Source organism: Akebia trifoliata, chromosome 4 (assembly GCF_017979445.1).
Source record: "Akebia trifoliata isolate Shusen 1 chromosome 4, ASM1797944v1, whole genome shotgun sequence".
NCBI lineage: Eukaryota > Viridiplantae > Streptophyta > Magnoliopsida > Ranunculales > Lardizabalaceae > Akebia > Akebia trifoliata.
The window spans coordinates 22,303,660-22,319,244 of record NC_141378.1 but is presented as its reverse complement, the minus strand read 5'-3'; the positions used below and the strand labels follow the sequence as shown (position 1 = coordinate 22,319,244).

Below are 15,585 nucleotides of genomic sequence, written 5' to 3'. Positions count from 1 at the left end.
TCACCTCTCTCCAATTCCCCCCTCCCCCATCTTCAACTTTTTGTTGATGAAATTGCCTTTTGACTGGCCATCGCATATACTAATTGAAAATAATCAAAATATCATTATCTTCAACTTCTAACAAATTTTTTTTTTGAATTTCTCCCTAAAATCATTCATCTGCAAGTTCTTCAACTATACAATTAATCATAATTTCCCCCCACTACAAGAAAATCTTGGCTCTGCCCCTGCTAAGATCTAAGCTTAAAGAATGAAACTAATGACAAAGTTATTTAGAAAGATAACTTGAAAGGATTTAAATTCATGCATTAATTTCTACTAAAAAGTAGATGAAAATACATAATTGAAAAATAATCGACTTTGTCAAGCTTGAAATCTAACCCAAGCCTGGCCCAACCTCCCTTGAAAAGGTTAGGGCTGGATAATTCAGGCACATTCGAGGCTTAGGGTTAGGGCTGTCAGTGGGCGGATTTGGGCTGGGCTTGGTTGAGACCTAACCCGGCGCTAACGGACTCGGGCTGGGTTTGGGTCATATAAAATGTTAAGAATCCTTTTTTTTTTTAATATATATATTTTTTATTACATAAACAATGTATTTTCCTAAATAATTTTTGTGTATGTCAAGATTATCTTATCGAATTTGAAATTAATGTGTTATTAACCTATAATTGTTATAAATAAGAGTTATTTAGTGAGTTTATTTTGTCTTCATTGAAAGGAGAGACAGTTGGCATCTCCACTGATAGGGATGGGAACAACTTTCGAGTTTACCTGCTACCACACATGGTTGAGGCTATCCAATTCGATGGATCTATAATCCAATTTTTAGAAAGTAGGTGTCAACTAGCTTACTTGATAAAGTCTTTAAGTGAAGATACTAAAGACCCAGATTCAAATCTTACCAACACCGAGTTACTAATATCAATAAAAACATAACAAAAACATGCTTGCCAACAAAAATAAATTATTTGTTATAAATGAGAGTAACACTATAATTATATAATATATTTTAGTTTTATTAGAAAAATACTTGTCAAATTAGATATTTTTCGGGCAGACCCGTCAGGCTAATGGGCCAACGGGCTCAATTGACACCCTACTTAGGGTCAAGCTATGGTGCAGCATGATTCTTTAAGGTTTGGTTAGAATTCAACTTGGTTCGCTTGCGTCCTCCCACTTGCAGTCTTTTGGATATTATTCGCGACTTAATAAAGGAGAGAGTAGAAGCTATCAACCTATACATATTATGGGGGGTAAAACTTTACAAAACGGTTTTCTTTTTGGTGTATCCACAGGCATCATGATGTGTCTGAGATGAGGTTGGATTGATGACTTGGGAATCTCGAGGTTTTGAATACACCAAAAATCTCCCACAATGTCCATATAGATCCCTAGAAAATTTATTTTCTTTGTACACTTAATTAGGAACCTATAAAAGCCCTATTTGGGGGTGACGGTGGGGTCACTAAATGATTATTACACAGCAATTATCCATGTAGGCCATCAAACGAAAAAAACAAAAGCTTGATCAGAGTCATCATAGATTTCTGGCTGATCCTTGCGCGATACTCGTTTGTTGATGTTTCCTGTTCCCTCTGTATCACCAGCCCACTGCTTCTTCTCACTGATAAATTGACAATCATTTCTAAACAACAAAAAACAATACTGTTTATCACGCAAAATATCTCATAAATAAATACAAAATAGGGAGATTTACTCCGCAGACCCAACAGTTTGCATTTTTATTATAAAAAAACTCTTTTGAAATTCTAACAACTCTAAGGGAATTTTACTTTGTCAAATTTATTATCGAGCAAACACTCAAGTAGGGGTTCACGTCATAAAATTCAAGTGTGTGATGTTAATTTGCTATTTAGCATACCTTAGAGTGGATTCTAACCCCATCAATGTGTGGCATCCAAAAATGTGACCTGAGGTTATCAGGTTATAATGGAAAAAATTCTAAGAAGTTTAAAAAAAAAAAAAGAGTTTTCACGTTAATTTTAATTTTAAATTTGAGAGTTAGGTAGCCAGTAATTTTCAAGGCCTACTATCAAAATTCAAAAAAGATTTTTTATTTAAAATTTTTTATTTTTTTGAATCTGAATTTTTTTCATGAAATTTAGAAGATTATATATTATTGGATTGCTAATTTGATTATTCATGTGGGCCCATGACCCTTAGTAAGGTTTGCAATGTTGCTAATTTAGTCATGATAATATGATTTTGCTCAAATAACAAACTTGATAATGTAAGGCAATTTTTTTTTTTTATAAATAAAATCGGAACAGGTAGGTCCGGATTTTTATGCCAAATGACCGGAAACATGATCATTCTTGAAAAAATCACGAAAATACCACTATAGATCGACAGACAACATAAGTTCGACTTTGTACATGGGTATCTTCCCAAAAAATATTCGGTTTTCACTATACAAATACAAGCGAGGGTATTTCAGGAAAGATATTAATGGAGACAGGAGTCATAGTGAAGTGTTGATGTTGACTGTGAGCAGCCAACATTTTCCGTTACGAATCGCTATCACTGACGTTAACGGAAACCAACTTAAACTGTAGACGTATCTGTCTTTATGTGCCTCTGATTGTAACGGCATCCATCAGTGGCGAGCCACCGTTTGCTATAAGTAGGAACCTCATTGGACTAAACAGTGCAGTTTCACTTCTATCACTATTCTCTCTCTCTCTCTGATTCATTCACCCAGTTCAGTTTCTCGTCTCTCTCTCTCTCTCTCTCTCTCTCTTCTGTGATTTTAAATGGATGAGTGAAGAACAAGCAACGAATTTTAATATTGTTTATTTAATTACTTCGTATTGTCGGAATGGGTAAGAAAGATTACAAGGATAACAAAGATAAACAGAGAGTTGAAGCTGTTCTTGAGCTCCTCAGAAAACAAGCTCCACTTACTGTAAAACAGGTGAGCTCTTCATCTATCAAAAAGTTCTTGTTAGCTTAAAATCGACTCAGAAATGCTGCTTTTGGACCGAAATTTCAGATTTACAGTTAGAAATCTTTTCCTCCTATCTGTATCTGGTCGTTTTTGATAAAAAAAATTGCTGTGATTTGAAGAAAATTCTTCGTTCCTTAAGTTCTTTCTCCCTGTTTTAGTTTTATCTGCTTTTGTTCGACAGATCTGTTGCTAGCTTCTTTTTCTCCATCGATTTGAGAATATCTAGATTGATAAATACATTTTTCATGTAAAATTAGCTGATTTTCATAAAAAAAATTTCTTGATTTTATATTTTGTATGAGAAGTTTGGTTAGGATCGATAGCAAACGATTTTCCTGACGAATTTCTCTCTCGTTTTCGATTTTAAACTGAACTGATCCTTTATGAGCTTCTGAATCTTCAATTTCTTTTTCGATTCTTTTACAGATTGATTGAAATTATATATTTTAAGTTTATTTATTTGAATCTTCAAATCTGACCTCTATTTCTTTTCCTGTTTAGGAAAAGTTTTGCAACATTGCTTGTGTAGAACGGTTTCTGAAAACTAAAGGAGATAACGTGAAGAAGGCTACAAAGCATTTACGATCTTGCCTTTCTTGGAGAGATACAATCGGCATTGGTACATAAAATTACCTTATTCTCGTCATCTTCTTCACTTTTTCTTGGAAGAATCTTACTTTATGTTCAAATGCGGAAAGAAACCGTTTAGGATCTGTGTTTAATCATTTTTCTCTGTTTCTTGCTATGCTTGTTCTGTTTTTCTCGAATCTTGCTTTTTCTTTTCAACAATGAAACCGTTAAAGTAAAAGTATTCACGTCTACAGTAGTTGTCCTAAAAAAAAGCTAAGGGAGATTTTTTTTTTGCAAAAAATAGAGCATTTGATCGCAGATGAGTTTTCTAACGAGATATCAGAAGGCTCCGCTTATGTTGCGGGCCATGACGAAGAATCCAGGCCTGTTATGGTAAATCTCCTGATATGTCAATCTGTTTTCGTAATATTTCTAGAAAAAAAAGGTCAAAAGAAGAGATTTAAAAGTCAATTTTTGCAGGTTTTCCGGATTAAGCAGGATTACCAGAATCTTCATTCACAAAAACTGTGAGTTTTCCGAATTTGTTAAAAAATGTATGTTCCTTTTCATATTCTTTTTTTTTTAATCAAATTTTATAATTTAGGTACGTTCGATTTCTAGTTTTTACACTTGAAGTGGCCATTGCTTCCATGCCGAGAAACGTGGAACAGTTCGTTGTTCTCTTCGACGCAGGTAAGTTATTTTGAAATGACAACATTGCCCTTGAAAAGCTCCTATTTCAAGAATATGTAATCTGTAATGTTCTTCTAGTACGACAGTTTTTACCCATAGAATCGTGATAATCGAACTACCCTAGGGCAAACTCAATCGACTAGCTGACGTGACAGGTTAAGAACCGTAGATCTGCGCTCCTTGCGATACACACGGCTGCACTTCCCGATAATGTACCCTAGAAAAGCTCTGTTTGTTGGAGATCCTCGGTTTGAGACTAGAAAGTCCTTTATAAGTTAAAGTTAACTAATTAGTAATTACTTGCTTATCTTATGACTATGTATTCTCACTGACGTGGAACGGCTCTTTTCCTATTGCTTAGTCGTGCTGGGGTGACACAGGATTTACTGTGATTCTCACAATTCTGATGTGGACATCCATACATAATCGTAGATGATTTTTACTTGTATTGTGAGAAAACACATCTATGGTTATGTGCACATCCCACATCAGTAAATACCCTATATCATTCCAGCATTTTCCTCGAAGAAACGGTTGAGATTTCATCTAACAAAACAAACATAATGGATAAGAGGATATTCCTAGGGATTCTAAATTGGACTTATATTTTTCTTCCATCCCGACCATTTGTTTGAGATTAAGCATCAGACCTTGTTTGAGGTTAAAACAACTTCTATTTAATGGGGCAGATCTTGGGACATATGTAAAAACATTGGTTCTTCAAACTATGGGTTAGAAGTTTCAAATTGAGCTGATTTTTTGTGAGGTTGGTATCTATGATGAGAAGATCATCCTTACAAAAAATCAGACCAATCTGAAACTTCTAAGTCCATCAAAAGTGATTTAAAAATTATTGGTAAAAAAATCGAAGATCCACATTTTACATTACTTTTGATGGAGTTAGAAATTTCAGATTTGACTGATTTTTTTAGGATGATTTTCTCATCATAGAGATCATCCTCACAAACAATCAGTTCAATCCGAAACTTCTAACCCATATTTTAAAATTTTGCTATCTATGTCCCATAATCCGTCCCCCTATTAGGGGTGTTAATGGGTCGGTTCCTATGATATTTGGAACTATAATCTTGATATTTTATCGGTTTTGGTTTTTGTCAGTTCTGATTTTAAAATAAGTGAAATCAAAATCGGATCCATAAAAAATCATGGGTACCTGTCGATTCCAATTCTCAAGAATCGAATGAGAAAAATTATTTCAAAATCATTATAATAATAAATTCCTTCTAAAAAATAACATATTATTTGTAAACTATCAACTTAATAATAATTTATTCTACTAAAATGATGATTTAATGACTTATTTTTAAATATTAAAATGTATTACCTTTACAAGTAATAAATTTAAAAAGAAATGACTCATCTTAAACTCAAATGTTTAGTTTATATGAAATTTGAAGAATTTTATATCATATATGTTAATTTTAAAATATAGGATTACCTTGAATTATGTATAATGTAAAAATAAATGACAAAATAAATTGATTTCAGGTACTCGCGAGTACCCATCGAATAAAATCTAATGGTTCTAATTCCTATCAGTTCGATTCTATATTAGATTCGATTCTAATAAAAAAGGAATCAGAATCGAGATGTTCGATTTTAATTTCGGTTCAGGTCCAGGTAAATGGGTACCCATTGACACCCTACCCCCTATTTAATTCCTTAACCATACATAAGAGTGAGATAGTTGACTTGAGTACACTCGAGAGGGGTCTATACCGCCATTCATCTCTCGTAGCGTACGTTAGCAAATTAGACCACAAGAAGTGTACATTTTTTTTTTTTTAAAGGTCGCAAGAAGTGTACATTAATTATTCCTTCCTTGAACAATGGAGTTCGCGTTCGAAAATGTCGGAAAACCAGCACGTCCCGAAAGTTGAAAGTTGAAAGTTCCAAGGGGACAAAAGTGTCGCTGAAATGTCGACGTCGTCATCAGTAATTTGTCTCTAATATAGTTCCAATCATCCATGAAATGGTGACCTTTAATAGAGTTGATCTTTATGAACACGCAAAACTCTCATTGTCAGAACAGACTTTTCTGAGGTGTACTGCTACTGTGAGAAATAATACAAGAAAGAGGGATATACGTTTAAACTTGTTTGATTATTGATTCAAGCGCGTGCAAATGCAGGCTTTTTCAGATCAGCTTCCGCGTTTATGAATGTATTGATGGTAAGTCTGAAGACTGTATCCGATTATTATCCTGGACGACTCTACAAGGCCTTCGTCATCGACCCTCCCTCCTTATTCTCATGTCTCTGGAAGGTAAAATTAAAAAATCATGCCAAACTTAAATGCTCCCATATTCTAATACTCTTTATCCTGCATTTTAGCTAATTTGGTAACTAGCAATCTACTAATTTCATCATTTACAATGAACAATGCCGTCGTGTGGTCATGATTTGATATATTCATTTCAGTGACCACCACGCATTTAAAAAAAAAAATAAAAAAACTTCCGTAGTAAGAATAATTCTTCATATGTGTGGCACGTGTGATTATAATTTTTTTTATATTAATTTTCACAATTGGATTTTAATTTGAAATGTGAGAGTGTTTTTTGAAGAATAATGCTTAAGTGACCTCAGGATTAGATCTCACATCGCATCATAATGGGAAAGTGTATGAGAATCGTAGATATTTTTCCTCGAGATACAAGTGAAAAAGCATTTATGATTTTTATCCACTTTCACATCAAGACGTGCAATATGAGGTCCAATCTTGAGGTTACTCTAGTACGATTATTTGTGATTATTTTTCGAATGCCACTTGTAAAACTTGTTTCCATGATTGAGGGATCATTATGATGATAAAATTGGCATCTTCACTCTCAAGGTTTCGTGTACTACATCATATTTAAATAATATAAATGATTTCTTTTTAATCAATCAAAGACTGTGAGAAAATGGATGGTTATTATACACCTAAATTTAGGTCGAGTGATTTTTACTATCTTATTGATGTAATTCTCTCAACCATTATAAAAAAAATAAAAAGGCTATAGGTAGTTTATAGTTGAAAATAAAATGTCACATGATATCTGGCTCCGATGAAATTTTGGGTCACTGATGGACTCAAACGGTATAAATTGGCCTTGTGAATTTCTAGCCATTTTGATGTCAATGGATTGATGAGAAATGCTTTGCTAAGCAGTGATCCTGGTACATCAGTCCATCGTTTGGATTAGAGTAATGTTAGGAATGACTTTTTTACGACATTGAGCTGACGTGGAGGTGTGCACCTCACCATATATGCTTTTTACTTGTATTTTAATTGTGAGTGCAGACCTCCACACCTCATGGTGTGGAATGCAATATCTTGGGAAGTCAACTTAGCATTGTCCTTTGGATTATTGGGTGTTTTAGTGTTCGGCCACCTTCATACAGGACAAAGGCAAACTCCCAAACTAAAGTCATAAACTTATAAAATTTCCCCTTTTTATCGATACAATAAAATAACGAAAATACCCTTATATTTTATAAATTTTTACTCTTACATTACATGTCATCCTTTCACGTGTGCAGGGAGTCCGTCGGTTTGTTGAGTTGTCAACGGTAATAATGGTTGTTTCGTCGTTAGACTTCGACGAATCAATGGAGTACAACGACTTCTCATCCTTCCCACGATCCTCCTCCCTCCGATTCGACCCTTCGTCAACCCCAACAACAGCCAAGATTGGCCCTTCTTCCTCTTCACGATTCTCTTTCACCACCTCCCCCCATTGCGACTCCCTCAAGCCTTGGTACCTCAGCCTAACTGACACGTCAGCTTCCAAAGTAGGCCCCAATAACATCCCATCTTCCCCCTACCTCAACTCCCGTTCCTTCTCATTTGCATCACCCGCCGCTAGATCGCCACGTGGCAGCATAAATAACAGGGGTGGACCCACCAGGAAAAGCAACTTCTTCCCTTCAACCCCTTTGCCTCAAAAAACAACCAACAACAACATGAATCAACCAAGAACACCAAGGCCATCCTTCCTTCAATCTCCTGCTTTGTTCTTCAAGAGAGATTGCCAAGTCAGCAGAACCGACAAGATCCGAGAATCTTTTCGGCCTTTTTTGAGGTTGTACAGGATTCCGTACGATGAGATGGTTTACAGGTCAAAGATGAGACCTCCCTTAGGTGGACTAATCTCCATCATCTCCCCACATCTAAAACGTCGCCACGTGTCCGCATCCAAGAGGTATATGTAGTCACATATCATGTATGTATTTATTTGTGTCCAATGCGCAAATTAATTAGCCAAAAGAGAAAGAGAGAGAGAGACGACGTACTAAGCGGGGTATGAAACTGTGTGCGTAGTGTCCCATTTTGAGGTTGGTGGTCTCTCTTTCTTTCTTTCTCTCCCCTCTTTAATCTAGGTTATGGGAACACGATAGCGTGGTCGCTACGACGGTAACGCATTGGAAATCATGAGAGGAGTGAAAACTATTGAGAAATATATATATGCTTTGTTCAAATTAAATTTTGTGAAGTAGAGTGGACTTTTTTAATAATAATAATATAAAAGTTGGAAAAACTTTCGGTTATTTGGACGAGGTTACTTTAATTATTTAATTTTTCGAGAAAGCTGATGGCAAGATAAGAAATCTGTTTTAAAATCCATTAGTGTTTTTTTAATTCCTTACAATGAGGGCAGAGTCGATCAGTAGGAATATGTGTCGTGTTTTGTTTGTTTAAGAGAAGTCAAATGGTTGAATACAGGGTGTTCGGTCATCAGTGTGATGAGCTGTATTCGAAATTGAAACGGATTACACGTTTGGTGTGTGTTAATTTTGTCGTTTTCTAAGTGGATGCAAGTGATCAAGGTCCTGTTAATTATTGGGCTTACGTTGGACTCACTCTATTTGGAATATATATAGTGTTTCATCCTCTCTCCCTTAAGTGGGTTTGTTTATGTGCCGGGATATGGACAGAGGTGTAGCTGTACCATTCATTGGATTATTAAGAGACCACCTTGAGAACATTGTCCCTCAACTTTAGTTCCCATATAGTTAAAAAATTGGATTAGTTGAAGATGGCTATGAGAAATTCTTTCAGCTTTTGTGCATTGTTTGCCAATTAGGATGCTTTTTTTTTTTTTAAATTTTTTTACTAATGATTTTCTGACTCGAAAAGCATTAGTAAAAAAAAAAAAAGATGTATTATGATTCCATGCCCTTTGCCACATCAGCCACAGGCAGACCGCATGAAAATTCTTTTTTTATTTTTTATATTTTAATTTAATATTAATATTAATATTTTATTTTGGAAGGGGAAAGGGGGGATTGGGCATGGAACATCCATGTCTGTTTTTGCACTTGAGAAAATGCCGGAATTCACCATTAAACATAAACAATGAGAAGATTACTTATACAGGTGTGTCAATAGTTGCAAAAACAATCATAGGCTTGTTTAGATATTTTAAATAAATTATTTTTGTGCCTTTTAAGAGCAACTTCAACTTATGTCTATAAAATTTTCATCCAAATTGGCATCTTCTCTAAATTTAAAAATGATTCACACCTCCTAACCAATTTGAATTCCAACCGATCTCTTTCTAATTAGTTATCTAAAACACAATTCACTTGAAAAAGTTGAAAAGTGAAAGGGATGAAAATAATATTTATAACATTTTCCATGTAAATTTAAGTTGAAAATGACATTTATGAACAAAATAGGTATTTAAAAAAGGGAAAAGTCCTCTATAATTTCTCAAGATCTCTATATTTGAAGACGTGCACATTTTTTATTATTTAAAAGGGAGTTTCTCTTCCCTTAGTGTCCATTGGCCATTGTGACTCTTCAAAGAGTTTACATCCATTTGGTAGTTGTGTTTCTTCAAAGAGACATTGCATCCATGTGGTTTTAAACTTATATAAATGTGGGTCTTTTCAAAGGGTTTCTGCACCATAAATTTTCTTCTTCTTTCTAAGTTAGAATATTTTCAATTGAGCATACATGAAAATGAATAGTGTTTATGAATAAGTCTTCAATTCAACCGCAATAGAACTTCTAAATAAACTTAGGTTGCAGTTCATTGTATCGTAAGGATATTATTCATTGGGTGGGTCCATTAAATATGCAAAGACAGTTTTTATATACACCAAGGACTCTGACTTGTTCTAACTTTTATTTTTTTAATTATACTCCAATTTTCAACAGTTAACAATTTTTTAACCCCCATTTTCATAGCAATTGGAAACCAATCTGTTGAACCCAAACCAAACCCACCAAGATTTTAAAAAAAATTTAATAGATCAAATTTAAAAATATGGCAACAGAAAATCCTTATCTGTTGACTACCCTCAAAATATATATTAAGCATGTATTAAACAGTTTTTGCCCCCACTGTTATTGAAGATGCCACAATTATCGAAATTCAAAAGAAACAGAAGTGAAAAGCTGATTACTACACTTGTCGTGGATCAACCTAAAGGATTAATTTTAAAATTTATTTGGGCTAATTTTAAAAATTATTTCAGCCCAAAGCCTGGCCCACTTCTATTTCAGCCTGAGTCAGGCCCAACCTAACCCCATTTACACCCCTAATTCAGGATCAAATGTGTCAAGGAAGGTGTTTGAAATACAGGTCCATTCAAAGTGATTTTGAACTCAAACAATTAAATTCCAATCGATGTAATGGATGGATTAATTATGAAGCAAGCTCTTTTGACAATATCTGTTCAAAGCAGTGTTAGAGTATCTTGGTTTGATTCTTTGAAACAGTGTTATAGAATTATGGTCCAAGTCCAGCATCTTCAAAGCTGTTAGATACAATTATCTTAAAACTTTCTTTGATCAACTCATTGAGATTGGTTATGGTGATCTTTAGATGTTCAATTCAGGTAAAATGGTGAGAGATTTCAGTTCGCTATCTCAAAATGTAGTCTTTTATGAGGGTGCTTAAACGAATGGTCAGCCCTTTTAGGTTGGGGAGTGAAATTGTTAATTTATCTAAACATTAAGACAAATACCAACCCACCTAATGTGTTATGTTAGTTATGTGTAACTTGCATGGCAAGGTACTTTAGGCTGTTGTTGGATGCATTGTTGACTGTGGATGCAAAATATCTGCAATCCTCCTCGAGATTCATGTAATTCTTTATCTTTCTTGGATCCAAATACAATATGTGTAGGTGGTAATACCTGATAAAGACTATCCAACAGTCAAGTTAATCTTTTTTTTCTTCCTCATTTAATTGTAGAGAAATTATGTACCTTCGACAACTTTTTTGTTATCTATTTATAATACTTCTCTCCACGTAATTAGGATATAATTCAGACTAAATCTCGGCCTTACACGTGGCATGATTTAAGAGGGGTTGGAAGGATAAGATGGATTGTAGTCAATCGCAGTTACATGCAGTACTAATCAACTTAGTTTGACTGAGTCAAACTGGTTACTTATCATAGTATAGTTGGAAAGAGCTCAACTATTCCTTCAGTTGGATCAGGAGAGTATCCCAAAAATCTAAGAATAGTTGATCTCGTCAATCATGTTCTTCCCTAAATGGATGATTTCTTATTTTACAAAGATTTTCCCTTAATTAAATCTAAAATCCAAAAGAAGATCATCCAGAATCCCCTTAGATAAAGAAAGGGGTGAAGTGTTTATGAGGGTGGTTCAATTGTTTTAGCCATGGGTAATTCTAGAAGCAACTCACGGATTAATAAGGGCATTCCACACCTTAGCCGCATTGTTTTATCTTATATGGGTTAAAAATTTCGGAATGAACTAATTTTTGATGATGATGATGATTTCTAAGATGCGGAGATTATTCTCACTAAAAATTAGCCCATTTTGAAACTTCTAACCCCATCAAAACAAGTTCAAGAATCGTACATCATCCATTTTTTTGTAAATCAATTTTAATGGGGTTTGAAGTTTCCAAATGGGATGATTTTGGTGATAATGATATTTTCATCATAGAGATTATCATCACCAAAATCAGCTCATTCCAAAAATTTCAACCCATATAAGACAAAATAATTTAGCTATGGTTTGGATAGCTCTTAATAATTCGTGGTGTGTTTTTATAATTATACTTTAACCATTATTTCTCACAATTTTTATTCTAACTTGAGTGTCTGAGAGTTTTTTGTAGGTATCACACTAGTGCCCAAGCTTGGTGAAGGAAAACAGATTCATCATTAAAGTTGCCGTTGAGGTGTTCGAGGTAAATTGGGGAAAATGCCTCTATAGTAACGTTACCCTAATTTTTGTTACGATGACATTGTGATTACATATTGTAGACACCCCATTTTGTCTAGGCCGAGCCCAAGAGTCTCAAAATCTTTCGAAAATGGACTTGACCCAAAGAATTTTTCAAAATGATTCAAAGGCCCATCAAAAGAAAGTTTCATGCCTCAAAAGACTCTTTTTGTTTCCTAATGACATAAAGAGGAGAGAGTAAGTCTTTACAATGTAAAGTAATTTCTATTTTCTAAGTTAATAACAAACTCTTTAAAAGTATTTATTTCTATAGCAATTAATTTCAAGTACTTTAAATTTTTAGTTAGTTTTATTTGAGTAGAAGTGTAGTAGTTTATTAAAGTGAGTCGAGATACACCGAATTGTATTGGTGTTGTAGTTACCATAGTTTATGCAGTTATGTTAACCAAATTTGTCTAACTACTATCTATTTAATAGAAACATCACAAGAGATGAATGCATTTGAAAATTCAATTTATCTAACCTTTTCATGGTATTAGAGAACCATTGATCGTCTGATCAAGTTCAAAAGATCTTGCAGTCCTTTGATAGACGACATCATTGTCATCTGTCAAACCTTAGCTTCAGAATTCTTGATCCACGTCATTCCTCAGATTCTTCATCCATCATTGCATATTATCAAAAACCATATGTAGACCATATCTTGAGTTCATCAAATAACTTTGCCCCCACCCTCTAACCTTTCTTTCTATTGGTACCATCACCATATAAAATACTTATTTGTTAATTTCATTTTTTTTTAATTCTGCAAATGATATATGTTCAGGGCCTGTTCATTTGAGTTCCAGGAGTTAGTTTTTTCTATTTGTTTGTACTTTTAAGCTAAAAAATTAGATGAATGATGTTCGTTTAAACTTTTTTGGCTCCCGCGAATTTCAATTGAAGTACAAAAGTAACTCCTAACAAAAGTTATTCAAGAGAGACTTCTTTAAATGACTTTTGCGTGAAGTCAAAAATGTAAACGGCTCAAGTACAATTACCAAAATACCCTTCATTTTTAATAAAATTTCTAATCAAACTTAACCTTAAAAAATAAAAAGAGATTATCAAAATATCCTTCATCTTTACTAAAATTCCCTTAATCTTTAATCAAATTTCCAACCGAACTTAACTTTAAAAAATAATAAGAGATTACTAAAATACCATTTATCTTTAATCAAATTTTCAACCAAATTTAACATTAGAAAATAAAAGAGAATTACCAAAATACTTTTTATATTCCAAAATACCATTTATCTTTCAAAAGAAGATTACTACCAAAATACCCTTCATCTTTAATCAAATTTTCAACCAAACGTAACCTTAAAAATAAAAGAGGATTGTCAAAATACCCTTTATCTTTCAAAATGGGATTATTACCATATTTACTACCAAGACCAAAAGTAATTCATTATCACTACTTTATTATCAAAATACCCTTCATCTTTACCATAATACCATTTATTTCTTATTTATAAAGAAAGAATACCCATGTTAATTTGTAATTAACTCCCCCAAACTTAAGTAATGGTTGATTTTATATTAATTTTTAAAATTAATTAATATTATTTGAATAATGTGATCTTTATTATAAAATTTTCATATGCCCATTTTTAAGAAGAAATGCTACAAAATTTTTAATAGAACTATAAAATTTATAAATTTATTTAAATTGAAAATAATTATTTTTATAATTTTTTAATATTAATTTTATTATTATTATTATTATTATTATATAGTGTAATTATATATTTATTAAGGTATTCTGATAATTTTTTTATGTATTTTAGGTGCTTTATCAACATTAAGGGTATTTTGATCATTTTATCATAATCTAATAATAAAAAATTGTCCAACGAACATCAATTTCTGGTTTATGTGTTTCTGTAACGAACAAGCTTCTGTTGGATGTAACTTTTCAGATTTTGGACTTCTACTTCTTCTAGAAGACAATTTTTGGAGTTGGAGTTAGCTTCTGTAAAGAATAAACCCTTAATCTCTTGGATATTTTATCAAATAAGTATTACTAATCTTTTATGTCACCATCTACACACTTCCTACAGTTAGTGAAAAGATGCTCATGAAAAAAAATCGAGAGAGAAACTTTTCTTGTATCCCATGTCTGTTACACGTTTCCACTCATCTTCTAAAACCTTTAACCTCTTCTCGCATCATGGTCTCCATTAATGTCCATGCCTGCAATCAAGCCATCCATGATTCATGATTTCAAGACCTCTGTGTTCAAGGAGAAAGTTGTATTTGTTGGTCACACGTGGCTTTCATACGTCCTCCCATGTTGATATGATTGGATGATACCATTCCAATTTAGATCAAGTGCAACTGTGCAAGTTGTGATATTTGTACCCCTTTATGCTTCATCTACTATTTCACCATGTATATCTGATTAATCACTCCACACCAACTTTGGATTTGATTTGTTGTGTCTCACATACATCTCTCTCTTGTAAATGACTTAAGGAGAAGAGAATAAATTTTCACTATGTGAAGAAATCTCTATTTTCTAAGTTCATTAAATAAGTTCCAATGGAACATTTGCATGCATACACTTATTCACACACAATACTTTTATTTTTCAAAATGATTACGAGTCACTAGTTTAAATCTACCTAAATTTGTCGTTTAGCTCTAAGCCAACAAAAACAGTTACTAAAGGATATATTTCCATCCATAAGGTGTAAACTCCCGTAAGGATTTGTCAAACTCATAACATGTCTTTAGAGTTCCACCAACAAAAATACTCTCCAAAGGGAATACATATTTCATGCATAAAGTGTAAACTCCAATAAAGATTTGTCTAACTTACGAATATATCTTTAGAGTTCTTAACAAAAATACACTCCAAAGGAAATACATATCATGTGGATCATGCTAGAGGTTCCCAAAGGTGAAATCTATTTAGATTTCTACCTAAACTTTAAGCTCATAAATTTTTTTAGGAAACATGAAGTTTCATTTTTAGCTTGTTCATTGAACTCATTGATGAGTTAAGAGGTCGACCTATACTTCGTTTGATTCTTAATTACTCAACCATCCCATCTAACTTCAAAAATTACAAACAAACAGAAAATAGTTTCATATTTTACTCTTCAACCAATATTTAATAACCACCAACTTG

General features: G+C 33.3%; 1 protein-coding gene and 1 non-coding gene across 2 annotated transcripts; both read left to right on the top strand.

The window, feature by feature from the left end:
• Positions 1–704: 704 nt before the first annotated feature.
• Positions 705–829, top strand: LOC147404495 (U6atac minor spliceosomal RNA). Its single transcript, XR_015178144.1, has one exon. It is a non-coding gene; the product is annotated as a U6atac minor spliceosomal RNA (small nuclear RNA).
• Positions 830–2,748: 1,919 nt separating this feature from the next.
• LOC147404494 (uncharacterized) lies at positions 2,749–8,850 on the top strand. Its single transcript, XM_086437745.1, has 7 exons — positions 2,749–2,935; positions 3,470–3,587; positions 3,843–3,931; positions 4,019–4,065; positions 4,143–4,231; positions 6,384–6,517; positions 7,777–8,850. Exons 1-7 carry the CDS (start codon positions 2,840–2,842, stop codon positions 8,446–8,448), a joined length of 1,245 nt encoding a protein of 414 aa, XP_086293871.1. The 5' UTR covers positions 2,749–2,839; the 3' UTR covers positions 8,449–8,850.
• Positions 8,851–15,585: the final 6,735 nt, after the last annotated feature.